General features: G+C 34.5%; 6 protein-coding genes across 10 annotated transcripts in view; 2 read left to right on the plus strand and 4 right to left on the minus strand.

Annotated features, from left to right (window-relative positions):
- Window positions 1-2,614: 2,614 nt before the first annotated feature.
- LOC120777598 lies at window positions 2,615-4,953 on the minus strand. 3 transcript variants are annotated; one of them, XR_005705519.1, is made up of 6 exons: window positions 4,708-4,953; window positions 4,399-4,651; window positions 4,178-4,328; window positions 3,850-4,098; window positions 3,610-3,761; window positions 2,615-3,399 (listed from the first exon to the last, which is right to left on the minus strand). XR_005705519.1 is itself a non-coding variant. In XM_040109034.1 (5 exons), exons 1-4 carry the CDS (start codon window positions 4,916-4,918, stop codon window positions 3,886-3,888), a joined length of 828 nt encoding a protein of 275 aa, XP_039964968.1. In that variant the 5' UTR covers window positions 4,919-4,953; the 3' UTR covers window positions 3,431-3,761; window positions 3,850-3,885. The 3 variants fall into 3 exon arrangements, 2 of the variants coding, with proteins under 2 accessions (XP_039964968.1, XP_039964969.1); XM_040109034.1 differs by lacking the exon at window positions 2,615-3,399 and having other exon boundaries at window positions 3,431-3,761; XM_040109035.1 differs by lacking the exon at window positions 2,615-3,399 and having other exon boundaries at window positions 3,432-3,761; window positions 3,854-4,098.
- Window positions 4,954-6,535: 1,582 nt separating this feature from the next.
- LOC120777309 (ribonuclease P protein subunit p29) lies at window positions 6,536-7,329 on the minus strand. Its single transcript, XM_040108548.1, has one exon. It carries the CDS (start codon window positions 7,243-7,245, stop codon window positions 6,613-6,615), a length of 633 nt encoding a protein of 210 aa, XP_039964482.1. The 5' UTR covers window positions 7,246-7,329; the 3' UTR covers window positions 6,536-6,612.
- Window positions 7,330-7,709: 380 nt separating this feature from the next.
- Window positions 7,710-8,910, plus strand: LOC120777735. The gene is made up of 3 exons (XM_040109226.1): window positions 7,710-7,880; window positions 8,078-8,218; window positions 8,277-8,910. Exons 1-3 carry the CDS (start codon window positions 7,823-7,825, stop codon window positions 8,564-8,566), a joined length of 489 nt encoding a protein of 162 aa, XP_039965160.1. The 5' UTR covers window positions 7,710-7,822; the 3' UTR covers window positions 8,567-8,910.
- Window positions 8,911-8,954: 44 nt separating this feature from the next.
- On the minus strand, window positions 8,955-10,240 carry LOC120777734 (dimethyladenosine transferase 1, mitochondrial). Its single transcript, XM_040109224.1, has 2 exons — window positions 10,151-10,240; window positions 8,955-10,090 (listed from the first exon to the last, which is right to left on the minus strand). Exon 2 carries the CDS (start codon window positions 10,073-10,075, stop codon window positions 9,074-9,076), a length of 1,002 nt encoding a protein of 333 aa, XP_039965158.1. The 5' UTR covers window positions 10,076-10,090; window positions 10,151-10,240; the 3' UTR covers window positions 8,955-9,073.
- LOC120777736 (cytochrome c oxidase assembly factor 3, mitochondrial) lies at window positions 10,151-10,671 on the minus strand. Its single transcript, XM_040109227.1, has one exon. The coding sequence runs from the start codon at window positions 10,544-10,546 to the stop codon at window positions 10,274-10,276; it is 273 nt and encodes a 90-aa protein (XP_039965161.1). The 5' UTR covers window positions 10,547-10,671; the 3' UTR covers window positions 10,151-10,273.
- A 364-nt stretch (window positions 10,672-11,035) lies between these two features.
- LOC120777967 (F-box only protein 32) overlaps window positions 11,036-21,763 on the plus strand; it is a 56,577-nt gene continuing 45,849 nt past the window's right edge. Inside the window, exons 1-2 of one of the 3 annotated variants that reach the window (XM_040109587.1) lie at window positions 11,036-11,460; window positions 15,021-15,458. In XM_040109587.1, the coding sequence (XP_039965521.1) occupies window positions 15,355-15,458 (104 nt within the window). In that variant the 5' untranslated portion in view covers window positions 11,036-11,460; window positions 15,021-15,354. The remainder of the gene's footprint in view (window positions 11,461-15,020; window positions 15,459-21,763) is intronic. The other 2 variants (XM_040109589.1, XM_040109586.1) reach the window with 2 other exon arrangements.

Consider the following 21,763-nt stretch of genomic DNA (forward strand, 5'->3'; position numbering starts at 1 on the left):
TTTCTTTACCGATATTCACCAGCCGCTACGCTCCAGCTCTTAACCGGCTATTAATGAGCTTTCAAAACATATGCTAATTTTGGCATTGTTTACATATTTGCTAGTAGCTATTGTTTTGGCTTTTTATTGAGATAAACGTATTTTTCCATTTATTATTATTATTTTTCATTATTATTAACTTTTTTTCGACGCTGCTGCCCGCTGATTTTGGTATTTTGTTTACCCAAAAATTCTCAAAAGCCATTAGCCAACTGTATAATTCAAACGGCAGCTACTTTGGCTAGAAAAAAGTTATTTAAGAAAGAAAATACAAATAAATCCCATTTAAATTTACGTCATTTAATGATTAAAAATTCAATTCGGAGGAGATTTGGCAAACAAGTTCGTGAAAGTAGCCGCCGTCTGGGTGACGCCAAAATTCCCAACTGGCGACGGCGCGCAAAAATTAAAACAAAAAATAACAACAAAACAAACCTAAAACACAACAAAAAATTACAAAAAAAAATCAAATTTATTGAAATCAAAAAGTTAAAGCCAGCGAAGAAGAAGAAGCGTTACACTGCCCTAAACAGCTTCACACACACTAACACATATGTATGTATGTATACAAAAAGTAGGCAAAAACGTTTGTAGATTGATCGCTGGCTAAAAATGTGTACCAAACTAGTTAGATAGCGGCTATTGGCCTCTTTCGCCGCGTTCAGGGTCGCCGGCAGCGTTGGGGCAAACCCAGTCCATCTAGCACGCCGCGCAGCAGCACAAAACATTTCAAAACAACACAGCGCTAACAACGGTCCGAGTAGTAACGGCGTACCGGTGTGGCGTAAAAAATTTTAACTTTTATAAAAAAATTTTAAATGTAATTAAAAATTTATCAAAAAAATAAATTCGACGAGTATTTATTTTGTTTGCATGCAATGAGTGTTGCAGATTTCTCCATACAAGTAGTGAGTGTATAAATGTTACTATTGTTGTCAAACAAATTTTTTTTCCAAAAAAACAAAATTAAATTTTCCCCAATTTTCCATTTTTTCGAAACTATTTTTGTGTTTTCAAATTTACTATAAATTTTTTTTTTTTAATATTTTTTTTTTTTAAAGTTGTTTTACATAATTTTTTTTCCTTAAAAATGTTTCCAAAAATTACTAAAATTTTTTTGCAATTTTACATTTTTTTTTAATTTTTTTTTTTTTGCTGTGCGCTCGCTTTAATTTATTGCTGATCTTGTTTTCGCGCTGTGTCGTCGGAATGCAGTGCTCTAAATTTAACGTTTGGCGTGCACTCTTCATGTTGTTGTTGTTCTATGTTGCTATTGCGCTTGTTTTTGTTACTGTTATATTTTTAATGGCACTCCGTTAATTTTTGCGGCGAAATGGGAATTCTGCGTCGCCATTTCTGCAGGTCGACCTTGACCAAGAGTAACTTAGTAGCCGTTGCATTGCCATTCTATATGTCTATTAATTGTGCTATTAAGTGAATCAATAATAAATAATAATTTGTGCAATGCTTTTATGGTCGTTGTCTATTGAGTGAGTCTAAATTTGGATTTTGTTGAAAAAATTTTAATTTAGCAGCTAGCAGCTGCGGCTATTTTAGAATTAAAAGTGAGTATAACTGTCATTTAGCGGATGCCTTGAACAGTAACGGGGGCTTTTATAGAGTGCAACAACAACAATTTTAGTAGCAACGCTCAAAATATCAAAATTTGTGAATTATGAACAAACCGTTGTTTTTATTGAGTTTGAATTATAAAATTGGTGATTTAAATTAAATTAGACGTGTTGCCACATAAACGGGAAACCCAAATATATTTTTTAATATTTTTTCAGTTTTTTCTTTACGATTGAAATACACTGGTACAAAAAATCAGTTAAACTTTTTTGTGGAAAAATATCATGTGGATGCCTATAAATTCCGTTAAACGCTAAAGCTAAGCAATTGGAGCGAAAAAAGGAGCACGAGAGTGCATTCACTACCGTTAGATATAAGGCTAACGTCGCACAACTTGAAAAAAAATATAACTTAGGGGACGGTGTGGATTCCAATATAGCTTCTACTAATCTTTAGTGCGTGAATAATACTTGTATGTATGAGTTTTATAAATTACTAACATTGCACGAGCGTTTTAGTTTGTGGAACCCAAATGTTGATGTGGATATGAAGTGTTGCAGTTACTATTGAAGTAATTAAAAGATTCCAACATAACTTCCACATACTAGTAACTCTCAGTGTCTCATCAATTAGATCCAAAGACAGGTTTTAAATAACAATAATTGATTTTAAATAAAATTTAGCAGAATGTGGAACCCATTTTTATGACCCATTTGCTTTCCGTTCCGTACGATAGTCGGGTCTACGTAATTGGAACGGACCCGGATTCTTTATCCGGTCAAGGACTGTCAACAAAGCAGAATTCTGCCGCTACAACAACAACAATAACCCATTTGCTATGTTCAACTCAACTTGACTTAAAGCTACCGAATCGTTTTAGAATGCAACTTCAGCATAGATAACTAATCGGTATTAGATCAGAATGACGGAAATAATTATATTTAATTGGTTTAGACACATCATCAGGAAAATTACCCCTTAATTCCATTTAGATATCGCACAAATTAGCTATATTTTGGACATACTGTCAAATACAGACATGTTGTCTTGTTTTGAATGCTGCAGCAGCAATCTGCCATCATATTTGTATTCCAAAGGCCCTGGTAACGCTCCTCCAAAATGCGAACAACTTGATGAAAGCGTTCTGATTGTTATTCTCTTAAATTAGGTTAGGTAGATTAGTTGTCTTATGATGCTCCTAGGCCTTTAGGAGGCCCCTTGTGATATCACCGAGACTAAAGTTGTACTTCTGATAAAGTTCATCAATACAAAAAGTTTTAAATGAGCAACCTCCGAGACGTTATCGAGAAGCCAACGTTAGAACGTTATCGTCACATAGAAGATGTACAAAGGTCTCCTAGTATGCTGACATGTCTGTCAATTTGACTGTAACGTGTTAGCACTCCTACTAGAATTATTATATCATTCCTTTTAAACTTACATAGTCGGCATGTGCGGCCTATGTTCCATTCCTGCCACGCTTGCTTGCTTGTTGAGTAAGTCAGGGATTGTTTCCACCGTGACTTAACTATAATACTTGTATATTTATAACATATTTGGCGATTAAATATTCCAGAGTCCAACTGTAGGGTGGTGTATGTTTTGGCTAGTTCATCTTCTTCACAGTTCCCAGTGATATGACTATGTCTTAGAACCCATTGCAGATTGATCGTGCAGTAGGATGTCAGGTCCACCAAGAAATCAAGGCATTCCTTCACTATCTTAGACAAGATCCCTGGAGACTTTAGTGGTCTCAAAGCCAACTAACTATCTGTATATATGAAATATCTGTAAATATGAAAATATATATCAGAACAAGAAGGCTTCCCACTTTTGCTGTGATCTACGCTTGGAAGACACTGCAGTGGTCCACTAAACTTGAAAGTAAATTAAAAGCTTCATTATATTTTAAAATTTTGGATCGTCTTATTTCTCTTAAGTCTAAAAACAGTATTAAATTTGGTATATACATACATACATAAATACTATGTAACTCACGAATTTAATATTTTCGTTAATACTTTTATTCCAGTGAAACCAGGAAAACATGGTATAGGATCAAAAATGATAGAAACAAAGATTGCGCAAAGATGAGTTCAAATTTTCTAGGTTCTGCGCATCTACGTCACGGTTGACGAACGTCCAATCAGCTGATTTCATCAAATGTTAACATCAAATTAAGTGATTTTAATAAAAGATATCAATATACATAAGTGATATTTTAAAGTGAACATTTACCTACATATTCATTTGATTGCATTTTCATTGTATTATTTAATTTTCTATTTTGACATTATTTATTTTGACACCTGGAGCTATTCCAATTTTCTTTGACCACCATTGCAGAGTGCGCACACCTGGTAGAGGAAAGTTGTTTCTTCTTAAGAGTTTGTACGCTTTCGGGCTCGTTGAATATAGCGTGATCGACATAGCTATGTCTTCTTCTTTCCAATTGCGTCGTTTGTTTCCGTCTCTTAATTTTTCAATCTATGCACATATGTATGTGTAATAAACTTTAGTACATATATGTATTTTGCAACATACTTTTTAGAGTTTGGGCACTTACCTGGCCGTTGGTGAAAATGCTGCTAAGTTTTTGCTCCAAATTATTTCTATGGAATTCCGCGGTTTTAATGGAAATCTTAAGGCGTTTAATTTCTTCTAACTGCTCGTTTTTGCATTTATTCAATGTACTAACAACACTATTCAGCCTTTGTCTAAAAAGAATAAGAAATACACATACTTATGTAAGTAAAAGATACTTCATCAATATCAATTAGGACTGACATTTCTGTTTCCAAGTGCAGTATTTTCTCGTCTTTCTCATCGATAACCTCCTCTTCTGCAGTTTGAGGTGCCTCTCCAACTTCGTCTTCTTGAATTACTTCAACAGGGGCGGTATTCTTCAAGATTTCTGCCAACATCTCTTTTTTGGAACGAGACTCCATCCTTTTCTGCCGTTCATTAGCCTCTGCAGGAGCAATGGTTAACGTGGGAAAAGCGTTAGGTAGCAACTTCGTTGGATTCCGCGAACTTAAACCTGCAAGAGTGTTTGGTTATAAAAGTAAATTATTGCAATCAAAATGCTATAATTACCCATTTCAAACTGCAAATTTCTTTCGAAGGCTTCTGGCGCGAAGTGCATTTCACAAATGCACGCATTTTTAACGTTAATTTTGTCCGTCCGACGACAAAAATTAATCCATTGTTTTACTGCGGCCTTATCCTTAGGGAAATGAAAAAATCTCCACTTCGTAGCACTTTTTTTGCCATTGTTATTATTACAACCGTACACTACGCAACGCATTTTAAAAATATATAGTTTCACATTTCGCGGGCGAATAATAAGTCTACCGTGACGTAAGCAAAAAACAGCTGACTGAAAGCAAACATGCGCATTTCGTAATCTCTTTCTTTATCATTCTGTATGTATGGTAAAGCAGCGTTCAGACACTGCAATTTCTATTGCTAGCAACTCGTAGGAGAAGCAGCGTCGTTGTTCGCAGAGGAGTGCTGATGTGCTGGTTCTCATTATATTCTCGATCGTCTCAGTACTTTCTCCGATTTTGAAATTCAGAACTAGAAGGCAATTGGAAAACGATTATGCCGATTCTTGATTTGGTCAAGGTCTGTATTTCTATCAATATTGGGATTACAAAGTTTAAGAGGAACCTACATTTTCTGAAAATACACTAGCATGTGCGTGTTATTGTATCCATAGTTGTTTTTTTTGTCTTTCTCATGGTTTTCTTTTTACATTTTGATGATTTTGCGTAATTTATATCATAAATTATATAAAATATATATAATCATATTTATTTAAATCAGTCAAAAAACACATTTTCATTAGTTGAAATTTTTGAAAAATTTATTTTTGAATCATAAAAACCAAACAATGCAAAAGAAAATGGCTCATTTTGACATTATGAATTCAATTATTTTTGTCAAATTGTTGTTTTTGGGCTATCGACGCGATCTTATATAATTGTATCGTTCTTGTGACTTTGCTTTGCTCTAAGAATTTTTTCAATGTTTACTACATATGTTCTGTTTCTAAGCGCTCTTTTCAGAATGAAACCACAGACGCTTGAAACGCTCGTCCAATTCACAAATTGTCCACTTATCATCAATTTGAATTGTTCAAAGTTTTTTGCAGCAGTAAGACTTTTCCCTACGAGATTTTTTAAACTATGATTGTTCGCTGTGTTTATACCCCTTACAAGATACATATGTATGTATATTAAATTTATCACGAAGTCTGTAGCACAAAAGGAAACATCGAAGACGCTATATGTTAAAATATATGTACATATGTACGGGCCCATGCGCGGTATACGTATCTTCACGCGCTCATTAATTTCCCCGAGTCATCGGTTGTAGGTGCATCTGACTTCTGGCACGTCGTCACTAATGGTCAATGAAATAATTTATGCAAGGCACAACTCATTTCTTGAATTGTAATGAGGACTCGAATTTGAAAGCCGAACACGCTGTGCCACCTGTTAACATACATATGTATGTATTTGATGCTTCCAGGGTAGCGCGCAGTATTCGCGATTGTACCAACGGATTAAAGAGGCATGAAAAGGTAACGAACTCAGTTTGATCAGTTACAGAGTATTTTTAAAACCTATAAGAACAATAATTACAAAAATCCCATTTTTTTGTTCGGTTTTGATTTTATTATTGAAAGTAGATAAGCATGGTTAGTAATGTAATTAATAATATGTAATATTTGTGAAAAAGTTAATTCTAAAGTAATATAGTAAATATTTGCATTAATTGCAAAAAAAAGTTAGGAATATTAAGCAAGACTTTGCATAAAAATGTTATAAAGAGGTATACAAATTAGTGTAACCTAATCTAATATTGACTACATAGCCAATTGTCAAATTATGATCTCATTTAAGCATTACTTTATATATTTTTTTGTATTTTGTACTATCAGTTTATTTGACCGCCTTTCGACAATTGTTTAATAACTTTTAGTAAAAACGCTTCTTAGTCGACACTAGAAAGATCAAGGATGGCCTTTATCTTTTTGACGCTGCGCTCTGCGCTACGTGTCAATAGTTGTTTACCATAAGCGACAACTTCTATGTTTCCAATGGTAATGCAAAAAACGCTGTCTTGCTTCGGTATTGATCTTAAACGATCATCTGTGCTTACTATTTTGAATATATTTTTCGTTTCCAACACCACAACACCAATCAATCCCACCAAGGTTTCGCATTTCGATTCTTGTACTTTTATTTTAGCACCATGCAGATCAAGTTTCATCAACGCTTGGCAAATGGGATCGTGACCTCTCTCATATACCGTGGGTAGAACATCGCCTGGTTCTATACCCAGCGCTTCACGCACGTAACGCTTCCAAACACGATGTATTGTCGTTGCGACGTGGTATGAAACCGCAGTTCTTGGTAATGTGTGCAAGCCCAGAGCGCGATGTTGACGTCGTGGAATCACGACAGACTTCCTAGCTGTTTGTCCCCGACGAACGTTTGAACTATTTCTTGTAGTATTTCCCGCTTCCAACATTGTAATGTGTTCTAAATTGATGTTTATATTATTACGCTGAGGCAACGCTATCATATCGTTAATCAGCGCACGAATAATGACATTGGTGTCCATTTTTGGTATTTTCTTTAAGCGTAGTAAATAAAATACGTTTGTGAAATCTGAAATCACTTAATGAAAATTTTGGAAAATTTCTGTTTCTTTTGCTAGTACATCGAGATATGTCAATGCTGACATTACACATTATCATGACCTTGCCATATGATAATCCGCAAAGAGATTATTGTTAAAATTTTAACTCACATTGACACAGCGTTTGTTCGGCTCAAGTCTTTTTAGTGAAATGTTGAAAAATAAATCAAACTAGAAGTAAAGTGTAATATCTGTGGACTAAATATAATAAAATCAATATTTGTATTTCTTTATATTCATCTTAAATACTCTAATGCTTCAAGTTTTAGTGATCCTTTCTATGAATTCGCTTTGCACTTTTTTCGCCGTGGCGTATTAGAAATACCAGCAAGGTGGCAAGGGTGGTGGGTGACACTTGTGGTTGTCAAGTGACTGCTGGGCGTTGTCAAATCAATTCCGAATTGTTTAACATATTTGTTTACCAAAACCATTGTATACCAAAACTTTTCAAAGATTTTACAGTTAAATTTATAATTTCTGGTTATTTGTTGTATGTAAAATGTATAAAAAACAAATAGTTATTTTAAGTGTAGTAGCAATATTGGCTATTCGTGAAGGTGAGTGAGAAGACGGAATTAATAATTTCCACTCGCACATTGAACCTTACACATTTTAAGAATTGCATGATTAATCATAGAGCAATTAATGCAATAGAAAGACTTGTAACAGAAACAAAAAGTACTTTAAAGCTTTATTGAAAATAATTTAAAACAAGATCTCCAAAAAAATGTAACATATTTTGTTCCAACACTAGCTTCAGCAATATGGTGCTACCGCTGCACATCGGCCACTCCAGGTTGTGGGGAGAAATTTAACTGGCGTGGCATAGGTTTTCTAGGGGAGCAATGTCCTGAGAGTAATGACATATGTGTTAAAATTATTGAGAAACGTGGAGGTTTGTATTCAGGTAAACGAACTCGTCAACCAATAATCAAACATATTTTGTCTTCTAGCACAAGAGACAATAACGCGTGACTGCTTGAGTGCGTTGAGTTTCCGTACCGATATTCCAGCTGATAAATATGAAGGTTGCCGTCCAGCCGCAAAGGACATACGTCTGGCACACTACGTCAATCACACAATAAAAGAACATGACGTGAAGCGTGATTATTTTAATGATGTCACGTTCTGCTTCTGCTTCTTGGATCATCGCTGTAATGGTGCTAAAGCGACTGCCAACAACTCACTGCCGTTATTGGGTTCCCTCAGCATAGTCTTGCTTTTCGCAAGAAAGCTAATTTGAAAGCTATAGTATAATAACTTACGCAACCATCTCAAAATTAATTTTTACACCCAAAGTGCCTTTGATAATAACAAAACTTACTAAAATAGTACCTAAGACATACATATGTAAGCATTTCAAACCGAACATATTCGTTTTCTCATAAATTGTATATGTAATTCCTCGTCGCTATTGTAAAACCGCCATTTTGACAATAATTCTACTCGAAATACTAATACGAATGACAAAAGTAGATTAAACATTCCGTCCAAGTGCAAATTTTATGTCATGACGTTTATATGTGGTAATTATGTGTAGCTCGTGCAGCCGTCCAATACATGTTTATAAATTATATCAATATTTCATAAGCTCGAATATTAATTTTATTTATACAAATATGAACAAGTAATTCAAAACAACAATTTTTAATAAAAATTATGTTGACGAAACAAGCGAAAGTACAGAAATTACATTTTCTTCAAAAAGTAACAGTTTCATAATTCATTCTACATATACATTTTCAGAACATTAATCCAAATATTCATCAATTGGTAATTTTCTTGCGCGGTAATCATATCGAGCCACTTCGGGATGTTTGTCTTTGAAATCCGAATATACTGTTGCCAGACGCAAACACTCCTCCACAGACAACTCGAATGGTCTGACGGTTGGATCTACATCGGCCAACTCGAAAAGCGTTTCCGTTACATCTTCACGATCTTCGGGTGGGAAAAGCGTACTATAACCACGTCGGCAATACTTCTGCCGCATATTAAATATGTGACGGACAACACGTTCGACCAGTTCGAATGGTAGCGTGGTTTTCGGCTGCTTCAGTGGTATCAACTTTACAACGCCCACATCGACTTCTGGTTTCGGCACAAAGGCTTTGCCTGGTATTACAAACTTCATATACGGTGTAGTCCATATTTGCGACATTATCGATAAGCGACAACGCTGATCATGACCTAGTGGTGCACAAATGCGCACAGCCACTTCTTTCTGGAAGGTGAGTGTCATAGCTGTGTCCGGACGACGAAAACCACCACGTCGCAACGACAGATCTTGCAGCCAATTTATAAGTAGGCGCGTGGAAATAGCAAAAGGTAAGTTGCCAATCAGATGTAAGCGATATTCGGACATTGGTATATGCTTCTCCATGTCAAAACGCAATATATCACCTTCATAGATGTCCACTTGTGTATGTAGTGGGCGTGCGCATTCCTTTAACAACTCTAAAGTTGGCATAAAGCGTACATCCTTTTCCACAAGCACCAAACGGCCAGGCGTGCGTCGTAAAATCGAACGTGTTATGCCACCCGGACCTGGGCCGACTTCTAACACCGTGTCTTGTGGATCTATACGACCGGCAGACTTTACAATTTTATCCGTTAAACGTTCATCCATAATGAAATTCTGACTCATATGTTTAATGGCCTGCAATTTATAAAGTTTTACCAGATCGCGTATGGTTGGCATGGGCGGTAATCGTACGCCTCCAGTGAGTACGCGTGCAGCAGCATGTGGCATTTTTATTAAATTTAACTAAAAAAAAGTACAAATAAGTATATTAAAAGCGTAAATAAAATACAATAATGAACTTACTCTGTTTGCAACAAAAAATGTAGAACTCCCAATGATAATGCTAAATTACACAACAATACTAACTTTTCTTTCGCTTGCTGTGTGCTTGTCTTAAAACTAAATATAACTTTATGTAACTAGTTCTTATTGTTTCGAAACTTTTTTCGGTTCCTCAAAATCATCTAGGAAATCTTCTTGTTGCACTGATAGCATTGAGTAGGCATATATACCCAACACGGAAGCGCCCAAAATGCCGGCTGTAATCAAATTATTTCTACGTATGCGCTGCAACTTTTCCACACGCACCAAATTTTGTTGTTCAATGATTTTCATAAACTCTAGTTGCGCTTTATCCAACTTCGGTGCATTACCATCGAATTTGATATTGGGCAATTTACCATCAGGAGCGGCTGACATATTATTTTTTGTATACGTTACGATTATTTTATCGTTCTTAGTTCTGCTATAAATTCTTTGTGAAATTACTTTCAGTAGATGAAAATTATTCCTTCTAGTCTATCGCATTTTATTTTCACAGCTGAACAGCTGTTTTTGGCACATTTGTGTAGAAAATTGAGGTTAATTCAAGGCACAGGGTGATGTGCATTAACCATTTAGTAATAGTTTTTTTATGTTTAATATTTTCATAACTTTTTTTTAATTTGTTCCTTCACGCTTTAATATTCATAAATTTTTGCAAACTATTGAGCATAATTTATAAAATTTTATTTTCAACATTACTTGCTCACTAACTATTTTCTGGCAACGCGCAATTGCACTTCCCTGTTGTTGTTGTACAATTTTCCAAATACCAAACTGCTCCCCCTTCCGCAGGCAATTCGACAGACAATTTGAATGGAATGGAGCTGGCAATGGCTGCATTGGCTTTTCCTGTACGTTGTGCTCAGTTCACTTTTGTGACTCGGCTCGTGAAGAACATTATTTTTAACTGCCGATCAAGAAAAGCGAAATTTCTATAAGAAACTGAATTACATTGTTTTCAACCTTATAAAAGTGTAGTAAAAAAGTGAAAAAAACATAAAAGCATTTGTTGCTGTTGATGCGCAATTGTTCTTGCCCTTTGCTGTACTGCCAAAAACACAGTTATAAACAAAACAGAAGATTGAAAAACGAAACATTTTTTAAATAATACAATAAAGCCAAAATTGTGTGTTTCTGTGATTAATCCATATAATTATATGTTTTGGACGATACACAATTGCTTAAGGCATATGGAAGAAGCTTTCTAAAGGCAAATTGCGCAAAATAGTAGTAAACTCAGCATTCACATATGAAGTGAAGTGTAAGTGTGTGTATATTATTTTCTTTGAGTGAGTTTGCAGAGAGAATTTGTAACTGCCAAAAACAAACAGCCAAAAGAAATTTAAAGAAACAAAACAATTTATATATTTTTTTTGATTTTAATGAAATTGAACATTTGTATGTGTGTCTATATTTACATATATAAATCTGTATTTGCGCATATTTGTCTATTCATTTTTTTCTGGCCTGCATTGCCTTGCATGCACTCTACTCTGTTGCTGCGAAAGTGCAAAGCAAAGCAGAAAATGTGTAAAAAACATGAAATGTCTATCACAAAAGTATACAAAAACAACAAAGCATATTGCATACAAAATAGAAAACATACAGAAAGCATAAAAGCAGAAATCAGCTGTCTACCACACAATTTCGAAATTGCCAATAACAACAAAACAGAATAACAACAAGTCAAGTGCCAGAAAAAAGCACGAGTCTCATGCATATACCCGTCACTACTCCCCTTCTCAAACAGTGTTATTAAACTTCGTGTACCACAGCGTACGACCACATGTGTATGAATGTTTGTGAATATTAATTAATACTTTAAAGCGCACATGCATGTTTGCATGTATGTAAACCATGTGCGAGACTGTGCGAGACTGTGCAACGGCCTATTTGACCACAGAGTTGTTGAAGCAAAAACGTTCTTTGTTTTCATAGCGGTTACTAAAGCTATTATTATTATTTTGGGGATATACTTATGTATAATATTATATATACTTATGTGCATATGTATGTATGTATGTATATTAATATATTTTTTGCTGTAACTTTTTGCTTGTTTATGGTTATCCGATATAAACTGCATTGATTAGCAATGTACATACATACCTAATTTGTATGAAATGTCTAAAAGTGCAATATTAAGAGTTAGGATTGTTTTAAAAAGATATTTTAACAATTCAACTGGCTTGATTTTGTATTTTCCTGAAAAGACCTATGGGATAGCTAAGGCTTAAGTGACTAAGTATCTACTCGATAGGAAACTCATGGTAGCTTAAATTTGTGATATAATGTGTTGAGCGCTCATTAACAGTTACTTCAAAATATGAAATATAGCATTAACGGTTCATTGAAAATATGAAATACTCGTAATGCGAAAAAATCAGATTATAACTATTTTTAGCCAGTTCTAAGCAATACAATTAATACTGAGGAGTATTATAGAGGGAAATGGTTAATATCAGCTTAAAGCAGCAATGTAAGAAATCAGCTCGAACTCAATTAACTCCAACTGATATCTTTATATAGGTTTTCAATCATATCAATATGTAAAGATCGTACATCTCTGTCCTAAACAGTAATATTGTTGTTGTTGTAAAGATAAACATTTATTTGACACTGCAATTCTGAGTAGAAAAAGTTCACTCAGTTCCCAAATCAGGTTCACAAGCAAAAGGTTTTTCACACAAGAACTTGATTTAGATCGGTTAGTTTGTATGACAGCAATATCCAATAGTTGTCCGATATTGGCGCCTCCAAAAGAACAGCTACTTGTGTAGAAAAGGGCGTGTGCTAAGTTTAGAACAGCATTTCAAAAACTATTTCGCGAATATCGACTCAACTCTGCCCGTTGATCATTTATATACATACATATGTATGTACATATATGTGGAATCTCCGAAGTTTCCTTGTTGGTATTACAAACTTCGGGGCAAACTTAATATACCCTGTTCAGGATATAAAAATGACTTAACAAAGTTATATTCAGTACCGGATCTCAAAAAGCTGCCAAATAGTTTTTATTATTATTAAGGTGAAGGAGTCAGGTATACATACATATATTATCGAGTCGTTACAATAACTCAAACACGTCTGTCTTTAAGAATAATATTTAAGCTCTATGATATGTTATGCCTTGAAGTAATACCTAAATTATTGAAGTTCCTGATTCGTTTGAAATAGGAATACAAAATTATTGGTGGTACTTCTTTCGTCATCTTCACGTGAAAGCTCAAAACCACTTTTAAACCTTAATGAGAAACGAATTCATATCAAAGAACTAGCCGAAGCTTTTATGGATGAAGAGGTTGGTGTGGAAATTTCGAGTTTCGTTCTGATGAAGATTGAATCACATCGTTATCCTTTCTGAGAAACTCATTAATGCCTTGGAACCATTCGCAGATTACGTAGTGAAATAAAAGGCTTTTACACTTAAGTTCAGATTTTCTTGAAAACTAGTTCAGGTTTTCTTCCTTTAAGAAGTTATGTCCACTTGCATGTCAGAAAAATAAAAATATTGTACATTTTCAGAATTTAATGTACTTTTATAAGCGGCAATTCATTCTGAAAATTTTTGGATTCTGTCTGTCCCGATCTCCAAGAAGACCTCCGAGAAAAACTGGCTGACAATGTGGAAGATTTTTCTGCTTAGAATTATGCAAAACTAGAAGAAATTCAATAGTACTATTGATGAAATCATAAAATGGCAGCGTCTTATTTCAGTTATTATACCCTGAAGAGGGTATATTAAGTTTGTCACGAAGTTTGTAACACCCATAAGGAATCGTCGGAGACCCTATAAAGTATATACATATATAAACGATCAGTATGTTGAGCTGAGTCGATTTAGCCATGTCCGTTTGTCCGTCTGTCCGTCTGTATATATACGAACTAGTCCCTCAGTTTTTAAGATATCGTTCTGAAATTTTGCAAACGTCAATTTTTGTTCAAGAAGCTGCTCATTTGTCGGAACTGCCGATATCGGACCGCTATAACATATACATACATAGCTGCCATACAAACTGACCGATCGGAATCAAATGCATGTATGGAAAACTTTCACATTTGACAAGATATATTCACGAAATTTGGTACATATTATTTTCTAAGACAACAATGTAATCTCCGAAGAAATTGTTCAGATCGGTTAACTATAGCATATAGCTTCCATACAAACGGAACACATACATAGTTACTAACAGAGATGCACCTGTGAAGGGTATTTAGCTTCGGTGCAACCGAAGTTAACGTTTTTTCTTGTTTTTAATTTGAGTTTGAGTTATCGGGTCTGGAGCTTACATTCCATCGAATATTCGGTATGCACCATTGAAATGCATTTACTATCAATTCATAGTGAAAATAAAATTTTTTGTTTAAAAACCATCACAAATTGTAATGTTCTGCATTGCTCACGTTCTACACGACACCCCACCCCACCAGCAATCAAAGGCAATTACCGGGGAATCATTGAATTGCATTAAAATCATTTGCCCACGCAAACGATGATTAATATGATAATGATTGGTGAGTGGGTAAGTAAAAGTAGGTGAATGCGGGCAGGAGGAGGGACAACGAAGTCGCTCGTTTACTTCACCAACGGCTGTTATACAATAAATGGCAGGGCAATTTCGCAACAAAAGCTAGACGAACGTGCATATACTTATGTATGTATGTACATATGTATGTATATAATCTGGAATATATGTATGTATATGTATACATATGTGACCACAGTTCTTTTAGATACAGAAACATATGTACATACATCCACACACACATACAAATATATATGAAATTTTCAAATTGAGAATAGCACAATGATTGCAATTAAAAATTTTCCTGCTTTCAGTCATAAATGAAGAAACAGAATAATTATTACAAATAGCAAACGTGCGTGTGGAACTGTAAAACCGTCCGAACGAACTTTAATACAACAACAACAAAGCGAAAACAATACAGTTTTTTTAATTCGAACATTATTATTAAGCGCATTCATAGAACTTGAAGTTAAATTGTGGTTTTGTTACGGATTTAAAAAAAAGTAACTAAGCAATTAAGTGCATTAATTGAAAGGGTCAACGCGGAACCACTACAACAACAACAGCAGCAGTTGCAGCGGTGTGTGACAGCAGCCACACAAACTAACGGTAATTCAAACAACTGCGAAAGCTAAATCCCGAGTAATGCCGTTCTATTCGCGCGACTGGCGTTCACCCGGTGAGGCTTGGGTCAAAACTGATGAAGGTTGGGTGTGCAAAAAGGTGCTCGAATGCGGCAAACGAAAGCGGTGAGTACTTGGGAGTTGAATTTTTTAGGGAAATTAAAACAGTCACAATCAGTTTTTCGGGTAAAAAACATAAATATAGAGAATTCAATATTTCCATAACACTAATTCACTTTTTGTAATATTTGGTTGGGTTAAGCGCTTATGTCAAGTAAAATCTATTTAAGTATTAAGAGGAGTGGTTTGACAAATTTTTTTCCTATTTTCGATGTCTGACTAAGTTCTGAGGACTTTATAAAAATAAATTTTGTGAAACCGCGATTTATTTTTACATATTTAAGGGGGTATTCTAGTCTAGAAATGCTATTTAACGGCATTTTTTAAAGTCCAATAAAAAAAAAACTAAGAACATTTTTACTATACAATTTTTTATCAGATATTTATTGATATTTTAAGAATACAAAAAAAAAAATAATAAAAAATATTTGTGATAATTTGATTAATTGCGGGTTGAAAATAAGGGTGTGCCCTTCCTGACACGATTCCAACACTTTGGGTGATCTGAAAAAAAAAAAATTAATCAGTACAAATGCCGCTATCGTCTGAACTAGGATAAATAAAAAAAAAATGTTTTCAGTAAATGGCGACTGTTTGAAGTTTTTGCCCGTTTTTTGGCAAATGTCAAAATTATTTAAAAATAGTAAAAATCAAATTTTTTTAATAATCCTAGTTCCAATCATAGCGAGATATATAAATAAGGTCCACACCAAATTTCAAGTTAATCGGTTCATTAGAACTTGAGAAATCATGTCAGAAGTGTTGAAAATAGTAGTTTCGAGAAAAACGCGATTAAAGATTTGAGTCTAACTGCAGGCAGTTACACGCTGCGTCACTAAAATAGCTATAAGTCGGTAAATAATAGGAATTTTAAAAATTCCTTTGGGGAATATATTCTTAAAAGTCCAATCTTTAAGAATATGCAAAAAAAAAATCGATTTTTTCAAAAGATGGAAACTTTGTTCGAAATTGATAATTAATCGACTTCATTATTACGATGGTCTATGACTTTAAAAAAACATACTACAATTTTGTATGATTATTTCAAACAACTTTTTATATACAGCCTTCCAAAATTTAACCGCTGAGTTCAAGAGCTCAAATAGTTTAACACGTTTTTTTTTCAAAAGCACGTTTTCCAAATTTGCTGCAGTGATTATTCGGAGACAAATGATCGAAACAGTTTTTCCAATTTTTTCTGCAGGTTTTGTACATACACAGTTCTCGATACAAAATTATCTCAGTTTTGTTATTTACTAAAAATCAAATTTTGGCGGGCGAAGATCGATGCGTAAAATTCCACTTTTTTTTAAAAACGCTGCCATTTTGTCATATATTGATTTTTTCTGGCAATAGGTTATTTTATGGACAAATCTTCTAGTAGAAGGCAGTCATCATTGCATAGTGGTAGACATTTTTTAGCGCAGTCGGAGTTCAGGTGTAACTCGAAATTTTTTTTTCGAAAATTGTAGTGCGTTTTTAAATATGTATCAAAAATGCCCTTAATATTTTAAAACAATTCCAAACAGTCCTTCATGGATGCGTTAAAACAAAGACAAAATTGGAACGCGATGGTAGAAACATAAATAAAAGGTTTATATTTCTTAATCAGTATCACATTCACAAGAATAATTGTAATAATTAAATCTAATATTTAAAAGCAAAGTGAACCTGGAAAGTCCTGTATTGTTGTTTTGGTCGAAACTACAGACGGAGGTCAAGCATACGTACAGCACCTGCTCTTGAATGTTAGAGGGTTAGGCTTTTAAGAAATATGCTGGGTTAATCCCTGTGCTCCTCAGTACCATAAAATTATTATCTAACAAGTAAGGAAGGGCTAAGTTCGGGTGTCACCGAACATTTTATACTCTCACATGATAAAGTGATAATCGAGATTTCATTATACGTCATTTATATATTTTTCAAATACCGTATTTTTGTAAAGTTTTATTCCGCTATCATCATTGGTTCCTAATGTACATATGTACTCGTATTATACAGAGAAGGCATCAGATGGAATTCAAAATAGCGTTATATTGGAAGGCGAGGTTGTGAACCGATTTCACCCATATTTCGTACATGTCATCAGGGTGTTAAGAAAATAATATATACCGAATTTCATTGAAATCGGTCGAGTAGTTCCCGAGATATGGTTTTTGGTCCATAAGTGGGCGACGCCACGCCCATTTTCAATTTTTAAAAAAAGCCTGGGTCCAGCTTCCTTCTGCCATTTCTTCCGTAAAATTTAGTGTTTCTGACGTTTTTTGTTAGTCGATTAACGCACTTTTAGTGATTTTCAACATAACCTTTGTATGGGAGGTGGGCGTGGTTATTATCCGATTTCTTCCATTTTTGAACTGTATATGGAAATGCCTGAAGGAAAGGACTCTATAGAGTTTGGTTGACATAGCTATAGTAGTTTCCGAGATATGTGCAAAAAACTTAGGAGGGGGCGGGGCCACGCCCACTTTTCCAAAAAAATTACGTCCAAATATGCCCCTTCCTAATGCGATCCTTGTGCCAAATTTCACTTTAATATTTTTATTATGCTTAGTTATGACACTTTATAGGTTTTTGGTTTCCGCCATTTTGTGGGCGTGGCAGTTGGCTGATTTTACCCATCTTCGAACTTAGCCTTCTTATGGAGCCAAGAAATACGTGTACCAAGTTTCATCATGATATCTCACTTTTACTCAAGTTACAGCTTGCACGGACGGACGGACGGACAGACGGAGACGGACAGACAGACATCCGGATTTCGACTCTACTCGTCACCCTGATCACTTTGGTATATATAACCCTATATCTGACTCTTTTTAGTTTTAGGACTTACAAACAACCGTTATGTGAACAAAACTATAATATTCTCCTTAGCAACTTTGTTGCGAGAGTATAAAAAATTCAGTATTTATATAAAAATCACTCCATGTAGCAAGTAAATTGTTATACTCTTTAAGTATTTTTTACTCTCTAAGTTTGAAATTGATGTATTCTTCGCAATGCCACAGTTTCGCTCGACAGTGTACACGCACATACATATGAAATAAATATCTACTCCACATCTCTAAACAAATTGTTGACTTTTAGCTTTACCTTCATTGTATTGTACTTTATCGGCAGTGACGCGTTTCATTGCACTTGCTCTGCTAGTCTACTCAAAAAAAATAACTGTAACGTATGTACATACATCAAAATGATTAATCGACTTTTCGCCACTCTTCGGCAACTTCGCCAGAGTATGAAAGACAATTATAAACTTTTGCCACTCAACGCATGAAGTGCAATTAGTACCGTAGATATTTTGCGTGTAACGGAAATGGCAACACACGCACAACTGCAAATATAATGCAATCAAATAAAGCTTAATGACAACTTTGATAAAGCACATTACAGCTGCAAATTGCAGACAAAATGTCACCTGTGTGAGCATGCACTGCTGACAAATGTGTCTTCTAACGCTCCGCTGCACTTAAACAACAAAACAACAAATTTACGTGCTACTCTACTAATTGTCAAACTGAGCTGGACAATTTTTGCAGCAATCATAACAGCTGTTTTGTGGCACAGTAACGGTAAAATGCAGTTTTGAGTGGTTTGGAAAAAACTATCGATTTTTGTCCTTTTTTCGAAAGTTTTTCGTGGAAAAAAAAGAAAGATTTCAAAAAATAAAAGTTCCCATAGCGCGATAGCGAATGACGTTAAAAATGTTGTGTCCCAATTGGAAATAGATATGTGTCTTCAAAATTGTTCCTTTGAGGGTTGGAACCGTTTTGAAAAACCCCATTCTGAGAAAAACGCGTTTAAAAGATTGGAGTTGCTATGTTCTCTACTCTGTTCTTTCTACAAGAAACGCTGGAGTGACCGTGAAAACTCGAATTTCGATTTCAAAATTTGAGAGAATATTTATTATACTGTATACCATCCAATAATGCAACAAAAAAATAAATTTTTTCGAAAATTTCACACTGTGTGATCACCACCTTAATTTCATTTAATTTACTCTACAAAAATCATATGACGGAAATATAATTTCATACATATTTAATCTGATTTACAGAAATGTATTGTTACAATTATTTTTGATAGACATCGGAATATGCATACTCTTTTTCAATTGTTATCACTTCAACTTTGCGTTTGTAAAACTGATAACGGTTTATTATTTCGAACACTCAACTCGCATGAGTCATAGTCACACCTTTCACCTTCATAATAACAGCTGTTAAAACTATGTAGCATTCGATTTCCTGTTACCTCTCTTTATTTTGTTTACCTTGATTGATAGCTGCGCAATGAAAACAAAAAATCAAAATTTATCAAAATCGTCAAGAGTATAATATTTTTTATAACAAGCTAATTGCGCACCACTTTTACCACTTGAGAAAATATTAATAAGGCTTGTTGATGTTTTATTGAAAAAGATCTTATTAACAATTTGAAAGTACATTGAGGCGGAGGGAAATGGCTAAGCATAATATAGACTAAAAATATTAAGACAGACGTCTCTTTGATCTAAAGCAAACTTTGATATGAACGCTAAATCCCATTTAATGTGATACAGTTATACGAGTTTTCACAGTGCTATAGGATGGTGCTTCATAGCCATACAAACATTTTAGTTCATCGATGCACTCTTGTCGTGATTATCCACGTCGAAAGTTGTGAAAAATGATCGCACGAAAATGTTCACGAGTTAATTCCATTTTTTGGCCGAGATGAATTTTTTAATTCCCTGTAAATAAAACAATTCACGATTAAATGGCAAAACGTTCTGAGTGATGTTATACTAAAAAATGTCAAACTTTCCAATGGAAATGTCAGACTGCACCTGGCAACACTTAGTGTATTATATATATATATATAGCAGCCTCCGTAATAGCTTTCCTCCATTTGTCACATCTTCGCTTATTTACTTTGTGCTCTGCTCTCAATACAGCACAGCAGTTGGATTCAATACAAGAGAGATGAAAAAAAACTTTAACTTCGGTTTCACCGAAGCTGTAATACCCTTCAGAAATTTTCCATACAAGAATTTTATCGTTCAGTTTATATGATAGCTACATATATGTACATATATGCTGTAGTGATTCGGTATCGGCGTTTCCGACTAATGACCAAAAGAGAAAAGGACGTGTTGAAAATTTCAGATCGATATCTCAAAACCTGGGGAACTAGTTCGGGCTTACACTAAATCGACTCAGCTTGTCACACTGATAAATTATAAATACAGTCAAACCTGGGTAAGTGAGAACTGGATTAGTAAGAAAACTCTATAAGTGAGAGTGAGAGCCAGGGCCCGTCATTTTAAGCTCACAAAACCTTTATTAGCGAGAAACAGAATCCTCTGTAGGAGAGAGTCGTTTTTCCCTCATGGACCTCCGTAAGTGAGAATGCTACTTATCTATACCTCTACAAGCGACAGTCAAGCTTTATTTATTTATGTATATTATTCAGAAGGAACTATAGTTACAATAAGAATACATACATACATAAAAGATACACACATACAGTAACAAATGGCAAAACAAACTACAAAATTTAACATCTGATATTTTATAGCTCATTCGTAACTTTCGTGAAAACTTCCACAATTATTTTTGTATTGTTTTCTTGTCAATATTGTGCCTCTTCTATTGCGTGGAACTAAATAACTTTGTTATTTTATCGCACACGCGTTAGCGAGAAAGCTCTATAAGCGAGAATGAGATTGTGCTCCCCTTGAACTCTCGCTTATCCAGGTTTGACTGTATATACATATAATATATTTTATAAGAACTAGACGTTTTTCTGAATGTTACGAAGTTCGTGGAAACCCTGTTCAAGGAATAAATATAATTGCCTGTTTGAGGGTGAATAGCACGGGGAAAAATGTTTCATACAACACAATTGCAATTATTAAAAGATGTGGAAGCATCTTAGCAATGATATGATCCTGCTCTATGAATAAATATAATTAATAACCTAAATTAATCGGGATAAATATAGATATTTTTATTTACATATGTATGTATAAATGATCAAGATTAGCTATAACCGCGTAAGCAGTGTTTACGCCAATAAAGAACAAGTAGTATGATCTAGAAAATTATTTCGGATATCGTTGCGTTTTCTTTTCATATAAGAACTTAATTTTGATCGGTCAGTTTGTAAATGCTATAGTGTTCGGTACCGGCTGTTTCGACAATGCGTAACTTCTTGGAGAAAACGAAGCGCGCAACATTTAAGATCAATATCTCATGTTATTGTTTTGGATTTGGGACCCGCCACGTAAAAGACATTACAAATAAAGAAACAAAACAGATATACACATT

This window comes from Bactrocera tryoni, chromosome 5 (assembly GCF_016617805.1).
Source record: "Bactrocera tryoni isolate S06 chromosome 5, CSIRO_BtryS06_freeze2, whole genome shotgun sequence".
Lineage (NCBI taxonomy): Eukaryota > Metazoa > Arthropoda > Insecta > Diptera > Tephritidae > Bactrocera > Bactrocera tryoni.

Bases quoted from the DNA above. Each gene is read 5' to 3' on its own strand.
- LOC120777598 (XM_040109034.1), bottom strand. From the start codon at position 4,918: ATGCGTTGCGTAGTGTACGGTTGTAATAATAACAATGGCAAAAAAAGT. The intron at 4,329-4,398 runs GTCAGTCCTAAT...TATTCTTTTTAG, and splicing joins CTGCACTTGGAAACAGAAAT to ACAAAGGCTGAATAGTGTTG. The intron at 4,099-4,177 runs GTAAGTGCCCAA...ATATGTGCATAG, and splicing joins GCATTTTCACCAACGGCCAG to ATTGAAAAATTAAGAGACGG.
- LOC120777309 (XM_040108548.1), bottom strand. From the start codon at position 7,245: ATGGACACCAATGTCATTATTCGTGCGCTGATTAACGATATGATAGCG.
- LOC120777735 (XM_040109226.1), top strand. From the start codon at position 7,823: ATGTATAAAAAACAAATAGTTATTTTAAGTGTAGTAGCAATATTGGCT. The intron at 7,881-8,077 runs GTGAGTGAGAAG...TTCCAACACTAG, and splicing joins AATATTGGCTATTCGTGAAG to CTTCAGCAATATGGTGCTAC. The intron at 8,219-8,276 runs GTTTGTATTCAG...TTTGTCTTCTAG, and splicing joins AATTATTGAGAAACGTGGAG to CACAAGAGACAATAACGCGT.
- LOC120777734 (XM_040109224.1), bottom strand. From the start codon at position 10,075: ATGCCACATGCTGCTGCACGCGTACTCACTGGAGGCGTACGATTACCG.
- LOC120777736 (XM_040109227.1), bottom strand. From the start codon at position 10,546: ATGTCAGCCGCTCCTGATGGTAAATTGCCCAATATCAAATTCGATGGT.